The sequence below is a fragment of the Diceros bicornis genome, chromosome 34, assembly GCF_020826845.1.
Source record: "Diceros bicornis minor isolate mBicDic1 chromosome 34, mDicBic1.mat.cur, whole genome shotgun sequence".
NCBI classification, from domain to species: domain Eukaryota; kingdom Metazoa; phylum Chordata; class Mammalia; order Perissodactyla; family Rhinocerotidae; genus Diceros; species Diceros bicornis.
The window spans coordinates 28,338,576-28,361,844 of record NC_080773.1 but is presented as its reverse complement, the minus strand read 5'-3'; the positions used below and the strand labels follow the sequence as shown (position 1 = coordinate 28,361,844).

General features: G+C 39.7%; 1 protein-coding gene and 1 pseudogene across 1 annotated transcript; both read left to right on the top strand.

The window, feature by feature from the left end:
* The first annotated feature begins 238 nt into the window (after nt 1–238).
* Nucleotides 239–1,264, top strand: LOC131397298 (vomeronasal type-1 receptor 4-like). The gene has a single exon (XM_058530094.1). The coding sequence runs from the start codon at nt 239–241 to the stop codon at nt 1,262–1,264; it is 1,026 nt and encodes a 341-aa protein (XP_058386077.1).
* A 19,211-nt stretch (nt 1,265–20,475) lies between these two features.
* Nucleotides 20,476–21,417, top strand: LOC131397302 (vomeronasal type-1 receptor 4-like; annotated as a pseudogene).
* The last annotated feature ends 1,852 nt before the right edge of the window (nt 21,418–23,269 follow it).

Here is a 23,269-nt window from a genome sequence, read left to right as displayed (position 1 = left end):
GTTGTCCTCACCTTTGTAAGGAATGTCGTAGTGACTGCCCCATGATTTGTGATTAATAAGGAAATTACTGCATCTGTGGTCTTTATGGCAGAAATTCATGCATTGCAAGTGTTCTTGAATGGTTATTCTTTCAATTCTTGGAAGTCTCTAAAGGACAGAAAAATCTTTATTATTATTATTATTAATTATTTCAAAGTAGGAACTGTTGGTAAGTGGAGAATATTGGATTTCAGTTGACATGATACATGTGGCCCACTCCTCCTCTTCCTCTGCAGGATCCTCTAGTTCAGAAGACAAATATCAGTCATTGAGAACCGACAGGATGGCCACCAGGAATTTGGCAATAGGAATGATCCTCTTATTACAGACTACCTTTGGAATCCTGGGGAATTTCTCTCTTCTTTATCATAATCTCTTCCTTCATTTCACTGGGTGTAGGCTAAGGTCCACAGACTTGATTATCAAGAGCCTGATTGTAGCCAACTTACTGGTCCTATTCTATAGTGGAATCGTCTATACAATGTCACTTTTTGGGTGGTATCATATTGGTAATGATTTTGCATGCAGATTTTTCCTCTTTGTTCGTGCAGTGGGCAGGGGTGTGTCCATTGGTAACACCTGTCTCTTGAGTGTAGTCCAGGCTGTGATGATAAGCCCCATGAACTCCAGGTGGGCAGAGCTTAAAGTGAAAGCTCTCAAGTGTGTTGTCCCTTCAATTTTCCTGTGCTGGATCCTGCAAATGCTGGTGAATGTCATTTATCCTATGTTTATGAGTAGCAATGGGAGCCACAAAAACATCACAAACAGAAAAAGTTTTGGACGCTGTTCTGCCGTTCGTCATGACAAAACCAGAGACTCATTAAATGCAGCATTGCTGTCATTGCCTGATGTTTTCTGTTTGGGGCTCATGCTCTTGGCCAGTGGCCGCATAGTTTTCATCCTGCGCAGGCACAGGCAGAGGCTCCAACATATTCTTAGTACCAACGTCTCCTCCAGATCCTCCCCTGAGTCCAGGGCTACCAAAACCATCCTTCTCCTGGTGAGCACCTTTGTCTTTTTTAACACCCTTTCCTCCATTCTTCAGGCAGTTGTGGCTCTTTTTAATAAACCCACCTGGTTAGTCTTGAATGTCAATTCAGTAATCGTTCTGTCTTTCCCAAGTCTCAGTCCCTTTCTGCTCATGGGCCATGACTCTAGTGCATCCGGGCTGTGCTTTGCCTGGATAAAAAATACAAAATCCCCTAATCTAATGAGAAATATGTAAATTATATGTGGTTGTACAGTGTTCATTCAGTAACTCACTCATCCTCCTCAGAGTCCTAAGTACAATTATGTCTGGCTGACCAGAGAATGTTCACGGGACATGCTGAATATCCTCTTTCAAATGAATAATAGTTTATAATAGTGATTGTGATGTAATATTATATATTACTTATGTTGTTTGTAAATTTATTGCTGCATGTTTTTAGTGATCATTCATTAGCATTGCTGTACTGTTCCTGTTATGTGAATGTCAAACAACTAATTTAATCATTCCACTGTCTATAGGCATATGGGTGGTTTTCAGTTTGAGACTATTAGGAATAGTGCTGGTATGTATATTTAGGACATGTTTTGATGACGCTCGTACTAATTTCTTTTGGCTGTATATTTAATAGCGGAATTGTCAGGTGGTGGGTTTGCGTCTCCTTAGCTTTAGAAGATAGTGCCAGAGAGATTTGGGACATTTTTGTACCAGTTTCCACATCCACCAGCAGTTTAGGAGATTCTTGGTTTGTCCACATCCTTATCGAGGGTTTTATTATTTTTTTCGTTTTTATTTTAGGCTTCTGGTGGGTATGTGATGGTACCAAGCAGTGAATTCAGTTGCATATTCTTGATTATTATGGAAGTTGAGCATATTTTCACTTATGTATTGGCCATTGGCCAACCTATTTTTGAAGTAGGTGTTAGTTTATTTCATAGATATTTTTTATACTGTGTTGTCTTTTTCTTATCGGTCTGTCGTGGTTCTCAATATCATCCGGACGTGTTTCTTTTCCTGATTATCTCTCTCATATTCTCTCTGTCTTGGTCTTTCTGTGTCTGTGGCTGTCTTGAAGAGAAAGTCTTAATTTTAATATAACTTGATATTTCCTCCTTTGTACATAATGTTTATTATTCTGTTTAAGAATTATTTTCCTATTCTAAGACTGCAGAGATGTTCTCACTTTTTTTAATTTTAGAAACTTTATAGAGCTTCAAAATATAGATCAACAATCCATTCAGAATTGGTTTGTTATGTGTGTAGATTGCAAATTATATTTTTTCTAAGCTAACAAATTTCAATTCATTCAGAATATGTGATATTATTCTTTCTTTTCATTACTCTCACCTCTCATGGCTCACCTAGGTTAACATCACCTCTCCCTTGGATCTGTCTTTCCCATGAAGTCTCCTGGTAAATCTGTGTCTCTTCCAGCCTCTCCAGTCATTAATAACACCAAAGCACCACACAGCCAAGGTCAGTCTTAGTAACAAAAATCTTTAATGGATCTTTTTACTCAATCAGTTATTCTCAAATTTTACAGAGAAATGTACCCCCTATTGGGAGACAATTTTCCACGGGCCTCTCAATTTTTTTTCACATCTGGTATCAGCTTCTGTTCTAACTTTCAAGAATTTTTGTATAACAGCCTTGGAAGATGGCAATAAGGTTGGGGTGGGGGGCAAGGGCAGATTAATTATCTAACCAATATTATAAGGATAATACCATCCTCAGAAGCAAATGTTGGGTGGATGTACTTATAACCCATGTGAAAAAATTGTGGTTTGTTAAGCTTAGTGTTCTGCAGATGTGACACAACCTACTACGTGTGCAACATCCTCCAGTACCTCTTTGTGTGGCCCCATTTGATCTTGCAGTAGCAATAGGAACAGATGTGAAAACAAACTTTTTGATGACTGTTGGGCAATTAATGACAAAATCTTGTCTCAGTCCCAGGAGTCTCATGACTTGTGCTAGCATTCGTGAAAGTGGCGGGCTAACTTGTTGGTCTGTAATGGGGTAAAATCTTACACAATTTGAATTTCTTGGCAGTCTTGACAATGAGGATGGGATAGTGAGTGAGCCATGCAACCAATAGCCTTTGTCCGTTGTCACAGAATCAAAGGAAGGTAACTCGATGAGGAAGTTGGGGCTTATCTCAGTCTGTTTGGGCAGTTATAACAAAATTCCACAAACTAGATGGCTTATAAACAATTTATATCTCCCAGTTCTGGAGGCTGGGCGGCTGGGATCAAGGAGCCAGCATGGTCAGGTGAGGGCCCCCTTCTGGGTTGCAGACTTGTTTTTGCATCTTGATAAGGCAGAAGGATGCAAGGGAGCTCTTTCAGGCCTCTTTTAAAGGGCACCAATCCCATTTATGAGAGCTCAGTCTTCGTGACCTAATCACCTCCCCAAGACTCCGCTTCTAGCATCTCATCTTGGGTAATAAATTTCAACATATAAATTTTGAGGGGACATGACTACGCTATAGCAGGACCCTTTAAAATTTTCAATATTTTCTTGTTTTCACATCAGAATGTCATGGGAATTGTTCTGTTATATTCCTGTGATTCCCCATCCCATAAGTGCCAAAGGGGCCTATCCTAATCAGGGGGAGCTGCAGATAGATAAGTGTTAGCGGGACAAATTATCCTTTCACTTGCCCCCAGAAGTTGAGTAAGGATTAAAATCCAGTGCTACTAACTTGTGATATAATCTTTTGTTATGTAAATGATATTCTCTTTGTTGGGAAGTTAGAGGATTCAGTCTCAATAGCCCACACTAGAAGCTATTATCATCTCTCTGTCAGTGTAGATGGCTGAGAAAACATTACCAACATTCAGAGTCCCATTTTTCAATGAAAGGTTATTGGGAGTCTATGGGCAGAATTACAATCCTCAGCCCTTCCAGCATGGAAGGAAGACCTCTTGTCTCTTTGGCTCCTTATCATCTAAAAGTAGGCCCAATCCTTACTAGATTCCTGCCATATGGGAGACGGCACAAGTCTTGGTGAGTGATGATTTGGTCATTTAGAGTCTCTGGCAAAGGTAGGCAGCCTCCATCTAGAAGCCCCCCTTGATGTGTTAACTCAGGGCCACCCTGACACAATTAATAGGCATTCTCTTTAGATAGCAGTAATTTGCTTACTAGTAAGCCGTCTTCCAAACTGAAGCCTGAATCTTAGACACCTTGTGACTCTTCAGCTTGTTAAATAACAAAAATTCAACCAAGGAAATATAATGATCAAATTGGCTTTATTCAACGATTCATGATTCTGGGAGGATCCCACCTAGCAAATAAAAAGGAGCTCCAAAGGGCTACAGAAAAGGAAAAAAATTTAAAGGCAGAGAGGGGGCAGAGAAAAGGGAATTATTTCTAGAGAATGCATTGCTTTGAGTAAGGTCACCCTTTTCAGGGAAATGGAAGGGGTCGGTGGAGCAGATTACCTCACTCATGTTGACCAGATAATTCCAGTTTGACTGGTCAAAGTGCACATTCCAAGGGAGGTTGAACCTGCAATGAGGTTAGGTATTAACCTTGGTTTGCTGATGTGGAGCTTAGCACAAGTGACTCCATTTTGGGCCTGTTCTCTCCTTTTAACAATTTCTCACTTTTGTGTAGACTCTTAGATTAACTGAGTGATATGATCAGAATAAAAGGTGTTAGCACCACTCTCAAATGCCACTCACAGCTGTTGTTGATTCTTTGGGTGGTATCCATAGATCATTATGTTTTTGTTTCATCCCTGTAATATTCACAGGTCATGGTTTCAGGCTCAAAATCTTTAAGTCAGTCATTCTCTTTGTTCCTTTTCTGGTGTTCTAGTCTTAGGGAGATCATATGCTTGGTGGTTAACTGCTTCAAACAGGCATTTAAAACTTTTGAAAGAATACAACACACTATGGAGATTATTATGATTACTATAAACAGGATAATGTGTGGAGTTCACATTGGACCCACCGTCCGGAACTCAAAACAATCGAAATCAGGAGCCAGGCCAGTGGCATAGTGCTTAAGTTCACACACTCTGCTTTGGCGGCCCGGGGGTCTCAGGTTTGGATCCCGGGCATGGACCAATGCACCACTTGTCAAGCCATGCTGTTGTGGCATCCCATATAAAGTAGAGGAAGATGGGCAGCCTAGGGGCCAATCTCCCTCAGCAAAAAAAGAGGAGGGTTGGCAACAGATGTTAGCTCAGGGCTAGTCTTCCTCACACACACACAAAAAAATCAAAATCAAATAAGTCAAAGAAAGATCCTGCTGACAAAGTCACCTCTGAGCAAGTAGCTTACTCAGTGATCTTATTTCTGAGTTTCAACTTCCCCAGATGTGTTAATCCAGCTGCAGCAGGTGGTGGTGGCCACAGCACAGACACTTCCTTGCTCAGCTCAAAGATAATCGATATATTATTGATTATATTATTATAATCCTTAATAATCAATCTATTATCAAGAACAACTTTGTCCTAAAAGTCTACTGATCTCTGTTGGGCATCTATGGTTTGAGCAAGAGATTTTGTATGTTCTCAAGTGTCAAGGAGAGGATTCTGTTCATATTCTCATCTAGGTTTACTCCTATACAAGGAAGTATGGCCTGGCAAAAGGAAGTGAATCCTGGGTCATGAACTCCTTCTGGTATGTCCTTTCTAACTTGATGATGTAGATCCAGGGGAGTTGACACATGAAGTGTCTTATTTTTTTGTGAAAAGTTTGGGGCACATTTAGATAATCTAAGAGACATTGCCCATCAATGCACCAGCTACCTAGGCATTCATAGGCACAAGGAAAATGAGAACATCCACAAAGACAAAGCCTGTCAGTGCACAAACCATTCCTGTTAGTTGTTACTGAATCCATTTGCAAGGATTGGTGCATTTACCCTTTCAAACCAGGAGTCAGTGAGTTTTTCTGTATAGAGAAAGAAATTAACCTAGCTTAAAATAGAGTTGTTGTATATACCTTGCAAAGATGGGTGCTGCTGGTGAGGTCTCTTAGTGTGGGGGCAGATCTGATCTAGATAATCATGGGAATGTAGGGGGTGCATGTGTACTAAGATTTATGTAGGTAATTGTGTCTAATTGGAGAAGCACAGTTAGACTTGGAGAAACGTAACAACAAGGCACTTTATGTTCTGGTCATAAAAGTTGAACTTGATAAGTGACTTCTAAGAGGGGTCGATCGTGTTTGCAGCACATTGGGTACAGAAGAGGAATTGATCACAGGGAAGACTGGGGATCTCCCCATTATAGGTAGGTTGGAATCTTTGATGACATATCCAGCATCTGAAAGATTACCCCTCTTAGCAATGGCATGGGACATATAGATGAGTGTGTTATCTTTATAGGCCAATGGGTGAGTAAAGGAAAGAAAGAAAAGAAGAAAGGTTTTCATGTTTAATAAAAGAACGAAGTGTTGGTGTGATTTCTAGGGTGGAAGCAGTCTACCTCAATGTCAGCTTCTTCTCTTCCTTTTCAATTTGATCAGAAGTCTCCAGCATCTGTACGGGACCAGAGGCCAGGTGGAGCCTTCTTTAACTGTGAGGTGTCTACCCCAGGCTTAATACCTTCTAATTTCACAGCAGTGTCAGGGTCATGAGCACTTAGTAAGTTCCCTTCCAACAGGGTTTGAGAGCTGTGTTCCTCTGATGATGTGTCCAGAATATCCAGTCACAAGACTCCAGGCTATGTCCAACAGGATCCTTTGAACTGGGATCCAGGAATGGTACTTTAACCTATTGATGATGGAGTTTAGCATAAGATATTAAAGAGTTACAATAGCTGGTCATACTAGCATGGGATCTCAATGGGTCAGCAGAAAGTTGTATACCAATGGACATTCGTCTGACAGTGAGTATTTCATGTGGAGTGAACTTATGTTTCCCAAAGACAGTGCTGCAAACAGTCAGGAGGACCAAAGGGAGTCCAACCATTTCACCAAGTTTAGAGATTTTAACTTTCAGGATCTCGTTAGTTCTTTCAACCTGACTGATGATTGACAGTGATAGTGGCATTAGTAATTCTAAGAAGTTTGCAAGGTTTTTGTTAGGGATCATATGATTTGTCCAGTGATGTGAGGACCTCAATCACTAGAGAATGTCGAAGGTATACTCCAAGTGGGAAACATGTTTTCCAATGACTTCTTTGCTACTATGCAGGCATCAACTTTGTGGCAAAGGAAGTGTTAAATTCCTCCTGAAAACATGCTTACAATAACAAGAACATATTGGTAAGCCATACCAGGTGGCAGTAGACTGAAATCTAGCTGCATGTGCTCAAAGTTTCCAGAGGGAGGAGACTGAAGCCTTTCAGGAAAAAAATAGTTATTACAGGAATATGGAGGTGACAGCTCAGATATTAGGTGTAAACTGCTGTTACAATTTTATATGGGTCTCCTACCAATGTCTATGACTAATTTGAGTCATCTTAAATGCACCATGCTGGGTGAGGGAATTTAAAATCTAACAAATGTGTATGCCAGGAAGCGGGGTAGAACCAAGTGGCACTTTGGGTTTCCCAAAGCCCTGATTGTTCATTTAATTTACAACCATTTTTTGTCCATCTTAATTTCTCTGATTCAGGAGCAAACTAATGCCATGTTGCAAGGGCATGAGGATGGTGCCAGTCTGTCAACCAGGAGTTAATTTTCACAGAAGCAGAATGGACTTCATCCACATGTGTCACAATCTTTAAAGATTCTGTTGCCAGTGCCTTTGCTCAAATTCTGCCAAGGGACTTTCCTGATGATCAGATTCAGTCCTGTTAGTGTGAGCCTCAATTTTGATGATAGCAATTTCAGAAGGTAAGAGGATAACAGTAAGAAGAACATTTCCTTGTTGTCCATTTTTGATTGGGGTCCCAGAGGACATAAGAAAACCCCTTTGTTTCCATAACATCCTGAATCACGGGCAACCCCAAAGGTATACCAGCTCTCAGTATAAGTATTAACAGATTGTCCTTCTAATAACTGGCATGTTCTGTAAGAGCATGGAGCATGGAGCTCAGCTTGTTCAGCTGATTTGGCTTGTGGAAGGTTTCCCCTTTCAAGTAGTTCATAGTAGTAATAACATAACCAGCTTGGAAATTCCCTTTTTCGTTTCTACAGTATGACCAATCAACAATGCAGATTAGATCAGGATTAGTAAAGGGGTGTCTCCTAAATCAGAACACAGTGTCACAAAATGGGATGTTGTTACCTAAGCCATGGGGCTTGCCTTCAATAGGCAGAGGTAGTAATGGAGGAGGATTAAGGACTTTGCAATGTTTAAGATGTAGATTATATGATGAAAGCAGAAGGATCCCATAGAAGGTTGGCTAGCTAGAACAGAAATGTTGAGTCACTTCGCAGTTAAGAAAACTTTGGATAGCACGTAGAGTTTGCAAATAAAATCATTTCGTAGGGTTAAATATGCTGAGATTTCTACTAATTTTGCGTCTGAAGCTATAGCCTTAAGACAGCATTGATAGGCAGGAGCAACTGCTATAATAAACAACAGGCTTGTGTTTATTGTCATATTCTTTTGTGAACATTCTCAGGGCCTGGTTATCTCTTTCCTGCACAAATGAAGTAAGATATTTGAATAGTTACGTAGCCCTAAAGCAGGTGGTTCTTTGCAGCACTTGTTTTAGTCTTATAAAATCCTGCTCATATTTATTTTTCCAAGGAAGGGATTCAGGGACTGAAATTTGATAAGTTCCTAAAGTGAGGAAACCAATAGAGGAAAATTAGGAACCCAGAGTCTACCATAACCAGCCAAGCCTAGAAATCTGCTAAGCTGTCACTTAGTTGTAAGCCTAAGAAATTCTTGGATTTGCTTAATTTTTTTGGAGAAAGCTGGATTCCTTCAGCACTTAGATTATGACCTAGGTAATGAACAGGGTCTAGAGATAATTGTAATTTCTCTTCAGAGACTTTATGTCCTTTTTCAGCTAACTGTGGCAGCAAATAAATGGAATCCTTTATGGACACCTCTTTGGTTGCTGAGCACAGCAAGAAGTTCTCTACATATTATTAAAGGGTCAATATCCTGGGGATCAGGAGGATGCTTTAAACATGGAATACACAATTTGGAGAAATAAGAAGGAAACTCAGTGAACCCTTTGTACTTGACTGTCCAGGTATATGTTGATTGTTCCAAATGAAGGTAAATAGATATTGGCTGTTGGGGTCTACAGGGACACTGAAAAAAGCTGAACAAAGGTCTACAACAGTGATCCATTTTGAGTTTGGTGGAACTTGTGATAACAGAGTGTTCAGGTTTGGATCAACTGGGAAGCAAGGATTAACTATGTTGTTAACAGCTCTCAAGTCCTGGACAAATAGCTGTCCCCTCCCATTAGGATTCTGAACTGGCAAAATCAGTCTTTTACAGGGGCTGGTAAAGGGAATGATCACCCCCTAGGGAGTAGGACTTCTACTATGGGTGTGAGGCCTTGTATGGCCTCAAGCTTTAATGAATAGTGAGGCCATTTAAATGAGGTTTAGTCATATAACTGGATCTTTATAGACTGCACTTCTTAATCTCCCAATGTCAATTTTAAAGTTTTCCCACAGATTTTCAGGCACCTCAATTACATTAGAGAACTTTAGTTGAAACTCCTCCTCTTCTACGTCAAGGACAGATTATAAAGAGCATAAAAGATCAGGTTTGGGTTGTCAGGAAACTCTAAGGTGAGTTCTCCATTGGAAGCAAGGCATATTAGCCATTTTAATTTGGAAAGGAGAGCTCTCCCTAATAGATTGACTGTATCACTTAGCAAGAAAGGAATCTTTGCAGAGTCTTTTGTGCTGGTTGAGATAGAAACTATCTTTGAACTTTATCACGTCTCTACAATACAAACCTTTTCTTCACTGTGAGCGATTTTTCGTCTTATGAAAGGGGATTTAATGGAGAAAGCGTAGCTCTGGTATCAACTAGCATTTGGCAAGGTTTCCCATTGATTTTAGTTTTAGTTTCCCCTTGGCTCTTAAAAGGAATTCTTGGAAGCAGTTTACCAGAGAACCCCTCAGAGTCCTGTCAGTTTTGAGAAAGACCCATATGGGGGCCTTGGCATGGGGACATTCAATTTGATATTAAAGAATTTGCATAGGATCTTTGAGGGCAAGCTTTTTTCCAGTGTCCCAGTTGACTACCACTGAAACATTGACTTCTAGGCCAGTGTTTTGATATTGGACTCCTAGGAGGCTGCAATGGAAGAGGTCCACGTATTGTTTCAGGTCTCTGGCCTTGGAGGAGTTGTAGCTGTAAGGACAACTGCTTGACAGAATTTTTTTGCGGTCTTGCTCCAGGGTCCTCTCAAGGGCTCAGATATAGTCACAATTTCAGTCAGTCTGGTGGCTTCTCATCCTATTTTCTGCCTTTTTATCAATTTATTATTCTCAAGAAATAATCCACTTAGAAACAAGCAGCTAGAGCAGGTTGGGTGCCCTTATTTATTGTAGGGAACTGGAATGGCATAGGAAGAGGGCTTCCAGATGGGCTTTCAAGTCTGCCACAGATGCATCTTCTTTTTTGTTCGCATGTTTGTATGTTAGACAGAACATTGCAGGAAAGGAAAACTCTTGGAACGGCTTGCAAAAGTTGAGTTGCCAATTTTCGAGCCCCTTCTGCTCCCACAGGGGAACAGAGTGAAAGTCAAGGATCTCGAATAGCAGCCTCGTGTTCTTGCCATTCTGCTTCTTGCTTCCACTTTTGGGCTTCACCAGGTCCTACCAACATGTGCACAAGCTCATAAAGAGCTGGTGTCCCGGGCTCATAGGCTCTAGGAATGACTCTAAATTCTTAAAAAATCTTTTGGGGATCCTCCCTGGCTTTAGGAAATTCTTTATCTGTGGCTTTTAGTTTGGTCTTTGACCAAGGGGGAAAAGATATCTGAAAAGGTTTCTCTGCAACCTCAGGTAATTTTACTTTAAAAGGTAGCTGCTTAAGAGTCTCTTCAGAGTGGAAAGGCAATTCAGACAGAGAATCAGTAAACATGAGCCCTCAGGTGAAGAAGGGTAGAGGAGAGCAGTGGGAGTCACATCAATCCCGTCATCTTTTGTTTTAGGTGCTTTATGTCTCTAATTTCTCATTACATTTGTTCATTTTGCTACAAGTCTTTTAATGAAGCTATTTTGGAATCTTGCAGCCATTCAGAAGCTTTTGTATACCAATTAAAATAGTTATCCAATTATGTTTGTTTAATTTAGGAGCCCTTGTTTTCAAGTGCACTTCTTAAATAAATGATCTTGTCTAATTGGAACATTCCCTGTAATGGCCATTGTAATTCTAGGTTGTTTTTAATATGATTTTTTCTTTTTTGCTGGACATCTACAGCTTTTGGGACTATAATTCTTAGACATGAAATAAGCAGTTGTGCCAGAAGGGGGCCTACTTGACTTTTAGAAATTACGGAATCCATCTCTTTTAAGCAAACTTTGAGTCTCTGGGAGCCAGATTAATACCTAGAAAGGATATGGTGCAGGGTTGGAGATTGTGTGGTGTTTTACAATGTACCTCATGGCACCGAAATTTCCTTGAGTTTGGCAGGTAACCTAGTGTCAATCGAACTCATTCTATGGTCAACTTATCCTAATGTGGGAGTCTTTGATTTAGGTGGTGAGCACACTAACAATGTTTAAGTACTTGAATAGTACCCACCAATTTTTGTGGCTTTCTGGATTCTGAAATCCCCAAACATTTCCATTAGCCTTATTTTCACAAATCAAGACAAACAAACATGTGAACCTAAACACACCATCATTAAAGAAAAGATGTTACTGCAAATTGGCCAAGAAAAGTACCTGAGTATGTCACTCACAATTCCCAACCATGAACTGGGGACTAGCGAAAATGACAGAAGCTAGCAGACTCCACAAATGAGGACTAAAGACTGGACTGGGTTTCCAAACAAAAGGGAATTGCAGACTGGAAAGTCAATTAGAAAGGAAGCTCGATGCAAAAAAAGCAGAGCTCAGAACTGACAGGAACATACACAGGGCCCTCAGAAATGGTGAGAAACAGAGATCTCAGAAAGAGTTTGTGGGTACCATGCCTCTGTTACTGGTTCTTCCTGAATGCCATCAGAATTTCCTTCCGCACCTCATCTTTGCCACAAAATACGGTAAATAACAAAAATTTCTCTGATTAAACTTTGAAGATCTCCTTGGCTTTATGAAATGATGCATGAATTGAGCAGGAGCTCATCTAGCTAATAGAAAGGAGCTTTGAGGGGCTGTACAAAATGGAAGGCTTCTATAGGCAGAAGGCGAAGGTTTAAAGAAAGAGAATATTAACTCATTTTCCTTTGGGGGATGGAAAGGGTCAATGTGGCAGATTACCTCATTGATGCTGACCAGAAAATTCCAGACTGAGTGGATAAGATTCCATTCCTGAGAAAGGTTGAAACTGCAGTAAGGTTCGGTATTAGATTTTGAATTGGCATGGGCTTAGCACAAATGGCTCTATTTTGGGCCTGCTGTTCCTTTTCAATCACACAAATTTGAGCTGCATCCAGAATCTGCATTCAGTGCGTGGTTCTCTATCTCTTTGGGGTCGAGAGGCCCTAGCAGATCTTCATTATTTCAAAATTAGTTGCCCAGGTGGAGAATCCACAGCTCCATCCCTGCCTCTCATTCCTGCTGGGCATGCTTAAGAGGATAAATGCTGCTGAGAATGCCCAGAGGCACCTTCTCCAGCACCCAAATGAAGACATGTGAACAGAGTCAGCCCCGCCCTACCCTGCCTGCTCTACCTGGCCCCTCCCACACTAGTTCCTGCACAGATGGTGCCTGCAGATGCCCTTCTCCCAACATGTAATCTTTAACTACAAATCCTGCATCGCATCGTGGGGTCTTCAGACTCACTAGTAGCAGCCCCCTCCCTCCCCACATAGATCACACATCCAATTTCCCTTCCCTTCCTGACCATATAGCTAAATGCCAGGAACCACAGTGTTGAGATGTGATGGTTGTGTGTCAAGCTTCAATTGTACTGTTTCTTTCTCTTTGTTAGTGCTACTGAAAGATGGGTCTGGGGAGAGTAACCATCCTACTAAATGGACCATGCGAAAACTGAAAATTCATGGCCCCACCACAAACATGCTGAACGCTAACGTTGTTGATCTCCATATTCCAAAGAATCTGTCTCAACAGGATCCCCAGATGATCTGTATGCTCATCTCAATTTGAGAAGTAATGTTTGGCTAAATTATCCTCAATGTTGGTTTCCTATTTAGGATCACTTGGAGAGTTTCAAGAAACACCTACACCTGTGCTATCCTATCTCTCCTACTTCAGTTATGTCACATGTTAAGCCCTCAAGATGCATTTATGAGAGTGGAGCCCAAGCTCTGGCCCATGGAGAGGTAACAGAGGTCTACTCTGTATGTGGGGGCTTTCGGTTCAGTCTCATCCCCAATGCTGTAGCAGGATTTGGGAAGTTTCTAGGAGCAGAATATCCCTGAAGACAGGGGGGGGGAATAATTCACTTTATGACCTTCAGGTCAAATCTGTTTTTGAATCCCTCCTGTGGTGAAGGAAAGGGAAGGGCAGTCTTTTCTGCATTTCAGGGTCCTTCTGCCTATAGATATGGAGGTGGCAAGGGAAGGTGTACTCATTTACTAGGGCTGCCATAACAAGGACCTTGAACTGAGAGGCTTAAACAACAGAAATATATCGTCTCACTCTTCTAGGGACTAGAAATCCAAGTCAAGGTGTCAACAGGGCCATGTTCCTCTGAAATCCCCAATGCAGTATCTGTTCCAGGCCACTCACCCAGCTTCCAGTTGCTGTGCTTGAGGCAACATAGCTCCAATCCTCACATGGCATTCTCCCCGTGTCCACTGTCTGTCTCCCAACATCCACTTTTTATAAGCACACTTGTAATTTGGATTAGGAGTGCGCCCTACTCCAGTAGGACCTCATCTTAACTAATTATATCTGCAATGACCCTACTTCCAAATAAGGACACATTCTGAGGCAGTAGGGGTTAAGACTTCAACATATTAATTTTGAGGGAATATAATTCAACCTGTAAAAAAGGGGTATTTTGGTGCCATAAAGAAAGCATTCACAAAATGTGGTTTTTCAAGATAATGAGAAAGAGACCTAGAGAAGAAAAGGGAAATTGTCCTTCTCAGGCAAATACTGAGTCCCAGGTCATATGCTGTGTCCTCTGTTGCTCCTGAGATGCCATGAAAATCTTTTCTTTTCTATCTTTGATATGGTGAGCCAAGAACAGAACATGTTAGTTTTGTGTCTATATGTTTGTGTGTAAATTCAGGTACAATTTCAGATATATTCTCAAACCGTGTAACAAGTAAGATACAGCTCAGTGATGAAAATTGTTACCTCTGCAGATCAAAATAATATTGGTTATGGGTAATTGATGAAGACTTTGACTATGTATTGTTGTTGAAATATTTTACTGTTAAATTTGTTCCCATCTATATTATTTTAATTTTACCAACATAACAAATTACCACAATTTTAGCAGACTAACACAACACCCATTTTATCTTCTTCTACTTCTTTTTTGGAAATCTGGTGGACTTGGCTGAGTATTCTCAGTCCATATTAAGATGTCACAAGACTTAATCAGCCATCCTAGACTCTCTTCTCAAAATTCTGAGGAAGAATCCACTTCCAGAATCTAGAATTCTTGGCAGAATTCATTTCCTTCTTACAGATTCCTCCTGCACCAATCTATATCCCATCTTCATGCCCAGGAATAGCATGTTAAATCCCTCTCATGTTTCAAATCTTGGATCTCCTCTTGTATCACATTTCTCTGCTTTTTCTTTCTGCATGAAGGGCTCTTATAATATGTTGGGTCCACCAGATAATCAAGGACAATCTGCCTATTTTAATCTCAGCTGATTAGTAGCCTTAATTTGAACTGCATAATTCCTTTACAATGTACCAATCGTAACCATCTAGGTTACATTACACACAAGATTGGAGATTTGCCTGTAGTATTCTATGAGACCAGTAAATTTGTTGCAATAAAAATATTATTTTTGAACTATGAATATATCTGAAAATCTATTTCCAGTTTACGCCTTGTGATGGTTTCTTATATAATAGAAACAAAGAGGAACATGATCTTCAAATTTTTAGCTATCTTTATGGTAAAGCTTAAAAGATGAGCTTGTAAGAGCACATAAAGGTTAGAATAAAGTGTTATATTTTAGAAATACCACAATAAAGAAAGATATTTATGTCAGTCTTGGGACATAAAAATTCTTGTGGCACTAAAGTGTTTGAATCTGTAAGCAGGCCTTTTGAAGGGAAGATTTGGCCCCTTTTTTCAACACTCAACACTGGATACTAGTAAACAGCCTCTCCTGTTAGACCTGCTATTTGATCTTGTACGCAGTACTGCAGAAGGAAAAAGAACATACTGTTGAGTGCTGTTCATCCCAAATTTTAGGTGCTCTTCTCTACAGTAGATTCAAATTAAGTAGTATTTAGGAACATCTTATCTGAGCAACATTTTTGATCCTGAGCTGAAATAAGAAACCAGAGGAAATGAAAACAGTTTTTGAAGAGATACATGCAATCCCCTAATCATTGCAGCATTACTTCCAATAGCCAAGATATGGAAACAACCTAAGTGTCTGTCAATAGATGAACAGATAAAGAAGATGTGATATATAGGTACAATGGATTATTGTTCAGTCATGAGAAAGAAAGATATCCTGCCATTTGCAACAACACGGATGGACCTTGAAGACATTATGCTACATGAGATAAGTCAGAGAGAGAAAGAATAACACTGTATGAACTCCCTTCTATGTGGAATCTAAAGGAGCCAAACTCATCAAATCACAGAGTCAAATGGTGGTTCCTGTGCCAGATGTTTGGGGAAATAGGAAAGATATTATTTAAGGGTACAGATTTGCAGGTAGTAGACAAACAGGTCCTGGAGATCACTTGCACAGTGTATTGAATATAGACAATAATGTTTTATTGTAGTAATCAAACTTCTTATGAATCTAGATCTCAGTTATTCCAAACACAATAAGAAATGAATATTAGGTGATGTTATAGAGGTGCTATGACTACAATGGTAATCATATTACAGAATATAAATGTATTCAAATGAACATGATGCATGCCTTGAATTTACACAATGTTATATGTCAAACATTTCAATAAAAAAAGAAACCATATATGAGTGTTCTCTTTTGATCATAAGTGAGAGAATAGATAAATGAGGGAATCAATTAGTGGCCTCCATTCTCCCCTCTGCCACCTCCATCACCTCTAGACTCATCTCACTCGGCCTCTACGCCCCCTTGTACCTCTTCATGTGTCCACCTGTGAGCTTCAGACATCCAATAAAACTCCCCCCGCTCTGTGACCTCCATCCAACACTTCTGACTTCAGTGATGGACTCTCCACCTCCATCTTGTGACCTTTTTCACCTCCAACCCTCTGTGACCAGTATTCTAAGGACCTCAGTCTAACCCTCCTCAGCCTTCATCACCTCTGCAAAGTCTGTCATCCATGCCCTCCTTCCTCTTGCTTTCTATCCACACCAAATTCGAATATCGCATCCCATGCCCTGTGACTTCTATGCCCCTGCGCTCTCATTCATCCCAGCAATGAACTCATAGGCATCACCACTCATAGGCACCGTGAACTCATAGGCCCCCAGGAACCCAATACACACTCTGCATCCATTACATCTAACCCTATAATTCCTGACTCTTTCCACTGGGCTCTTTAGCTCACATGTGCTCACTGTCCTTTCCAGCTGTCTCATTGTCCTCTGCCCCTTTGGCCTTTACCCCTGCACCCATGGTTTTCCCTAGTGCCAGCTCCTTTTCCGACACTCTGCCCAAATTAGACTATCATCTACCAAGATCTGCCTTCCCCGTCTGAATTCACCTTCTCCCCACACCATGTTGTTTAAATGCACCCACCTCTGGCCTTTCCTCTCTTTTGCCATTAACGTCCCCTCCATAGTAGCACTTTAGTTCCCTTGATCCTATCACCCTTTTACATCCTCAGATCCCAATATCCCCCCACCTTCACTTCCTTGCACAGTTTGTCCACTTGCACTTTGATCTCCAGCATTGCACTGTAATATAAAAAATACTTTGCCTTTTCTCTTTCTGTTTGCTCTCTTCCCCTGCACTCTCTATAACTCCAAGCCCCCAGGCTCTCTGAACCCCCAAATTATTTTTATTTCTCCTTTGTCCTCTGGCCTATTCTCACTCCACTCTATAGCATACTCATACACAGCCACTCTCCAAACAGTCAAAGTTTCCCAGATGTGTCTCGACATAGGGTGACAATGCTCACAGCACATTTGACGTGCTGTGCATTGTAATAAATATTTCCCTTGTGATTGTTGCAGGTTTAGAAGGACTTTAAAGGATAGAAAGGCCCCTATCTTTAGGTATGCAGAAGTCTGTAGATACAACTATGCTTCTGTGTAAAATCATGTAATTGAGATGGACACATGTATGGTGACTATGATTTTATGAAAGAGTGTAATTGTGAGTTTGGGTGAGTGTGTGTATTTATGAATATTTACATATGTATGTAAATTTTCATGTGTTCAATGTGTACATTAATGTTTGTGAGTGTGCAATAGAAATTTTGTGAGCACGTCAGTGACTGTGTCTGTGTATAAGAATGTGAATGTGTGTGACTATCTGCGTGAGTGTATGAGTGTGCATGCACATGACTGTTTGCATCTGTGTGTAAATGAGTATGTGCATGTGCGTAGGATGTTGTCCACAATTATGGCTCTAACAATTGACATGGCAATCGGCAGCCATAGCATAGTGAACCTGCATCAAAGCGTTGATTTGAGTGTAGGAAAACCTAAAGAACTAAATTCAACATATAATTTATATTTATTTTTTTCAGACCTGTCAAAAATATTTTTTAATTAAAGGAGCAACCTTAGTTCCTTACTGAAAAATTTTTTGATAAACTAGATGTAGAGGACTTGGCTGACCATTTGATGGTCTTGAATTAAGCAGGTAGCATTGGCTTATCTGACAATTACCAGAATGGTGGAATCTCCATGTTAAACCCTCTGATCCTAGTGCTTTCATTGTGAAGGTCTATTCTAGAATTTTCTCTCTTTTTTCCTATTGATATTAGTGTGCTTCTGCTTCCCAACACTAGTGAGACTCAATATGATCAACTATAGTGTCCAAAAATTTACATATTAATTGATATTTAGTTGTGCAAATGAAGGCAATGATATCTGATGTAAAGTATTGGCATCATGTTCTTCTTTTCACTTCTCTCTCTTATTAAATCCTTCTGAGATATTTAGGCTTATTCCATTTTCTTGATCGTAATTTACTTGATGGTGCAGCTCAGTTTTCTAAAATGAGGAAAGAAGTCACTTTTGGGTAGAATTTCTGGGTGACGTAGAATATCTAGCGAGACACACACACTAGGTGACAGTCCCTCATATGTCAGACCTAAGTATTTCCTTCTCTCCTCCATATGAGCCAGTATTTGCCACCAGGGATCATGGAAAAGTAAGTCTCTCACAAACACTCCAATGGTCTCTTAAGACCTGCTAGCTAGAAACCGGTAGCTGTTCTTGGCAATTAGCAACTGGGAACAAAGTTTTCAAAAATAACTCTCACCTCCCAAGCCTGTTACTGCCGATGCTGCTACAGGTGAAATGATAATTGCAGTTCTGAGGGGAGGTGAGGTCACAGAATCACAAACTCATATCTCGTTGTCTAGCTACCTCTGTCACAAACATACTGACTGCTTTGACCTTCACCCTGAGCCCACCATCCAGGCAGCAGGAAAGGGTCAGTGAGTTTTCTCCATGTGCATCTGAGAGGCAGAATCTGTAAGGGAAGGACGTGTATCAGGAGTCCGTGTAAGTGAGCATATTGGACACAGGGAATCTTCTGCATGTGAACCTTGTCCAGTAACAAAATCACGTAGGAAGGTGGAATAAATCCTGAGGCACCAGCTGAGATAGTAAAGAGAAATGGGGTCCTAGACCTTCCACCAATCCCTGGTGGTTCCTAATGTGATGTCATGTAATCCTCACTGACAGTGAGTGTTGTGGCTAATTCAAGTAATAATGAAATCTGATTGTTAATGTGCTTTAGGACTGTAGTTCTGGAGTCATTCTGCTGTTCAGCCTACTTTACAGGAATCACAGACATAAATTTCAGGTTCCTAGAAGTGCACCCATAATACCTCCATGATTGAAATAAAGAGTAGGATGAGCCTACAGGAATCATCTGATGCTGTGCAGAAACAGTGAGTCTAACAGCAGTTGCTGGAGTAGAAAAGTTTTCTCTAACTCTGGGTGCATGAAGTGCTTGATAGATTTAATAATTGTATCTCTATTGGTTATGGAGACACTTTTCCCACTTAAAGTCAGGGAAGCAGCGTTGAAGAAAAATATAACTTGATAAGTTTCAGACTATTTTTTGAGTCAAATGTATCTTGCGATATTTCTGCTGCTTTTAAATATTGTAATACTAATCCAAAAAATGTATGTCATTAATACAATACACAAGTTTTTTCCTTTACATTGCATGTTTCACATGTGTTTTGTATTCATTATCTTTCTTAAAGCTTGCCTTACTGCTGATCATTTTATTTAACTCGGGCATTAATCAATAGACAAGTACTTGATCTGAAAATAGTCATAATATGTTTCTCTCAGACACTGTTTATCGGGCATCAGGGTTTCTGTCTCCTAGTTCCTGTGACTCAGACCATTGTGCTATTGTTCCTGCGATAAAAGCAAATGAGTCTTTTTCTTGCCATCCTAATGTTGAGATATTCTCGCATTCATTAAAGCCAACTTGTGCTGGGGCATGACCTACAGTTTTTCACTGCAACTAGGGCATCTAAATTATATTAAAGTCTCTAAAGCTTCATTCAAAGTTTATAGACACCTATAGAATAAATCTTCATAAATAAGTAGAAACTCGTCATAACCAAAATTTTAAAATAAAATACCACCTATATACATTGAAATGACAAGATGCAAAACAAAACTAAATTTATATCCAGTTTATTTGAAGAGCACAACTAACTGGTATTTTAGTATATTATGGATTAAATGCACTATCGTGTCACGAGCCAAGCCAGGCTCAGATCCCCACACTGCCCCTAACCACAGAGTGAATTTAGAGGAAACACTTGACCTCTCTGTTCTTGTCTTGTCCTCATCTTTGTACGGACTGTAACAGTGCCTGCCCCACGAATTTGTGAGGGATAAAGAAGTTACCACATGTGTGGCTTTCACAGCAGTGATTCGTACATTGCTAGCGTTTTTTAACTATTATAATTTCAACTCTTGGAAGTCTCTAAAGACAGAAAAACTTTAGTTATTTCAAAGTAGAAACTGTTGTTAAGTGGAGAGTGGTAGATTTCTGAAATAATAGATCTTGCCACACCTATTCCCATACAAGAGTCTCTAGCTCAGAAGACAAATATCAGTCACTGAGAACTGACAGGATGACCACTAGGAATTTGACAGTAGGAATGATCATCTTACTACAGACTCTATTTGGAATCCTGGGGAATTTCTCTCTTCTTTACCCTATCTCTTCCTTTATTTCACTGAGTGTAGGCTAAGGTCCACAGATTTGCTTGTCAAGAACCTGACTGTAGCCAACTCCTTGGTCCTGTTCTCTAGCAGATTCCATGATACAATGTCACGTTTTGGGTGGTATCAGGTCTTCAATGATTTTGGATGCAGATTTTTTCCCCTATGTTCGTGCAGTGGGCAGGGGTGTGTCCATTGGCACCACCTGCCTCTTGAGTGTCTTCCAGGCCACCATGATCAGCCCCAGGAACTCCAGGTGGGCAGATCTTAAAGTGAAAGTTCTCAAGTGCATTGTCCCTTCAACTTTCCTGTGCTGGATCCTGCACATGCTGGTAAATGTCATTTATCCTATGTTTGTGAGTAGCAATTGGAGCCACAAAAATATCACAAACAGAAAAAGTTTTGGACACTGTTCTTCTGTTCGTCATGACAAAACCAGAGACTTATTATATGCAGCATTGCTATAATTCCCTGATGTTTTCTATTTGTTCTTCATGATCTAGGCCACTGGCTCCATGGTTTTCATCCCGTACAGGCACAAGCAGAGGGTCCAACACATTCATAGGACCAACATGTCCTCCAGATCCTCCCCTTAGTTCAGAGCTACCAAAACCATCCTTCTCCTGGTGAGCACCTTTGTCTGTTTTTACACCATTTCCTCCATTGTTCACGTGTGTATGGCTCTTTTTAACAATCCTAACTGGTTTCTCTTGAACATCACTGCGATAATCAATATGTGTTTCCCAACTGTCAGCCCCATTCTGTTCATGAGCCGTGACTCCAATGCATCCAGGCTCTGCTTTGTCTTTATAAGGAATGCAAAATCCCCTAATTTGATCAGAAATATGTGAATTGTTTCTATTTGAACAATGATCATTTAGCAATTCATTCATTGCTCTCAGAGTTCTAAGTAAAATTATGAGTGGCTGTTCAGAGAATGTAAACAGAACATGCAGAACATCTCCTTCAGAGTGACAAATACGTTAAAACAGTAATTGTAATGTAATAATATATAACTATCACTGAAATACTTATGTGGTTGAAGTTTGTCTAATCCCTGCAGTGGAGGAGTTGAGAATTCATGTCATAATAAGCAGCAGGTACTGAAACATTCTGGATATTATGGAGAAGTCTTTGAGTGTGTAGCTTAAATCCATCACAGTAAATTGCCAGGTATGAACTAGGCGTAACATTGTTAGAAAAGGTGCATGGAAATGGAACAGCATGTGGCAGGTCATCACTGAATCTGAAGACAATAGCGCTAGAGGGGAAATTCAATCAGTGAGCGAAGCCTTTGGGAGCCTGTTATGAGTTGTGTACATTATATTCTTAGAGAGGTGGTAGTCATTTACTTGAAATAGAGTTTTATGAAGGGAGATGAGCATGTTTAAACCTTTTCAGGTAAAATGGCCAGATTGATCTGTAGTGGGTCAAAAGAGAGCAAAAATTACATTTTAGCTGATTATTAAGCAACATCAGGTGAGTGTGATAATTTTAAAGATGTGAATTGCATGGAATTGGGATCTGTCGAAGGCAGAGTTTTGTCTTTGTGAAGATGATATGGGCATACGGCAAGAAAGAAGTTTGTAGTTTCTCAGTCCTGTCTCTTAAGTTTTGAAATTAGTTTATGGTTTAGACTTCCATTAAATTTGGAGCAATGTGTGGAGCTCCATTTGAAAGTGGAAGACATAAATCCATTCTGTTTATGTGGCATTTCTGTCCCTTCGATTTTCAATGTACAAAGTGGATATTTCCTCAATTTTAGGAAAGATTTTTGTGTAGTTTTCTATGTATTTACGTTCTTAAACTGATGCAAAGTATTGAGAATTCAACAATTTGATTAAAAATAAGAATTATTTTGTAATGTAAAAGATGTATACATTGAACCTTGTACCACAATGAGATGCCCCCATTTTGGCTCACAAAGGCTCTTCTGTATTTACCACAAATTAATTTACAAAACAACAAGAAAAAAATAGATGGACACACATACCTACAATTGCATATGTATAAATACATGTATATCTCTTTCTGCATGTGATCTGTGAGTGTATAAGTATATAAAATATGCCTATAATACAATTATTCTTGTTATCCATCAATCAATATATGAAAGTTATACATTAAAACAAGTTTAAAAGAGTACTAATTACAATATTGACAAATCTTAAAGTGTATGTTATCTGATATGTATATTACCATGCTAGTTGTCTAATTGTTAAAATCCATAAAACATGTTTCTCATTTTCCCACTTTAATTGTATTATTTGGCCATACCTCTTGAGAAAAAAAATATTCAATAAAGTAGAAAAAATGTTTGATTTTAAAAAGGAGTAATTAGTCTATTTAAGTTTAATATAATTGATACATTTTGGTCAATAGAATTTTTTATTATTTATCTATGTTAACTTCTTTTCTATTGTTTTTAAATACACTTATAAATTATAATCGACGCTTTTCTTTGAAAGTTCTATATCATTATTTGTTAGTTTCTACCTAGAAGTTTCAGCATACATTTAAAGCTAATCACAGCGTCATTGTATGTAATACTTTAAATCCCATGTTTATGATATAAGGACATTACAACACTAATCTATTTGCCATATCCCACCTTGTGATTAGTGATATGTATTTTAAAAATGTAAAGACACATGCACAGGTCATAAGTGCATAGCTCAATGACAGTTCACACAGTGAACACAT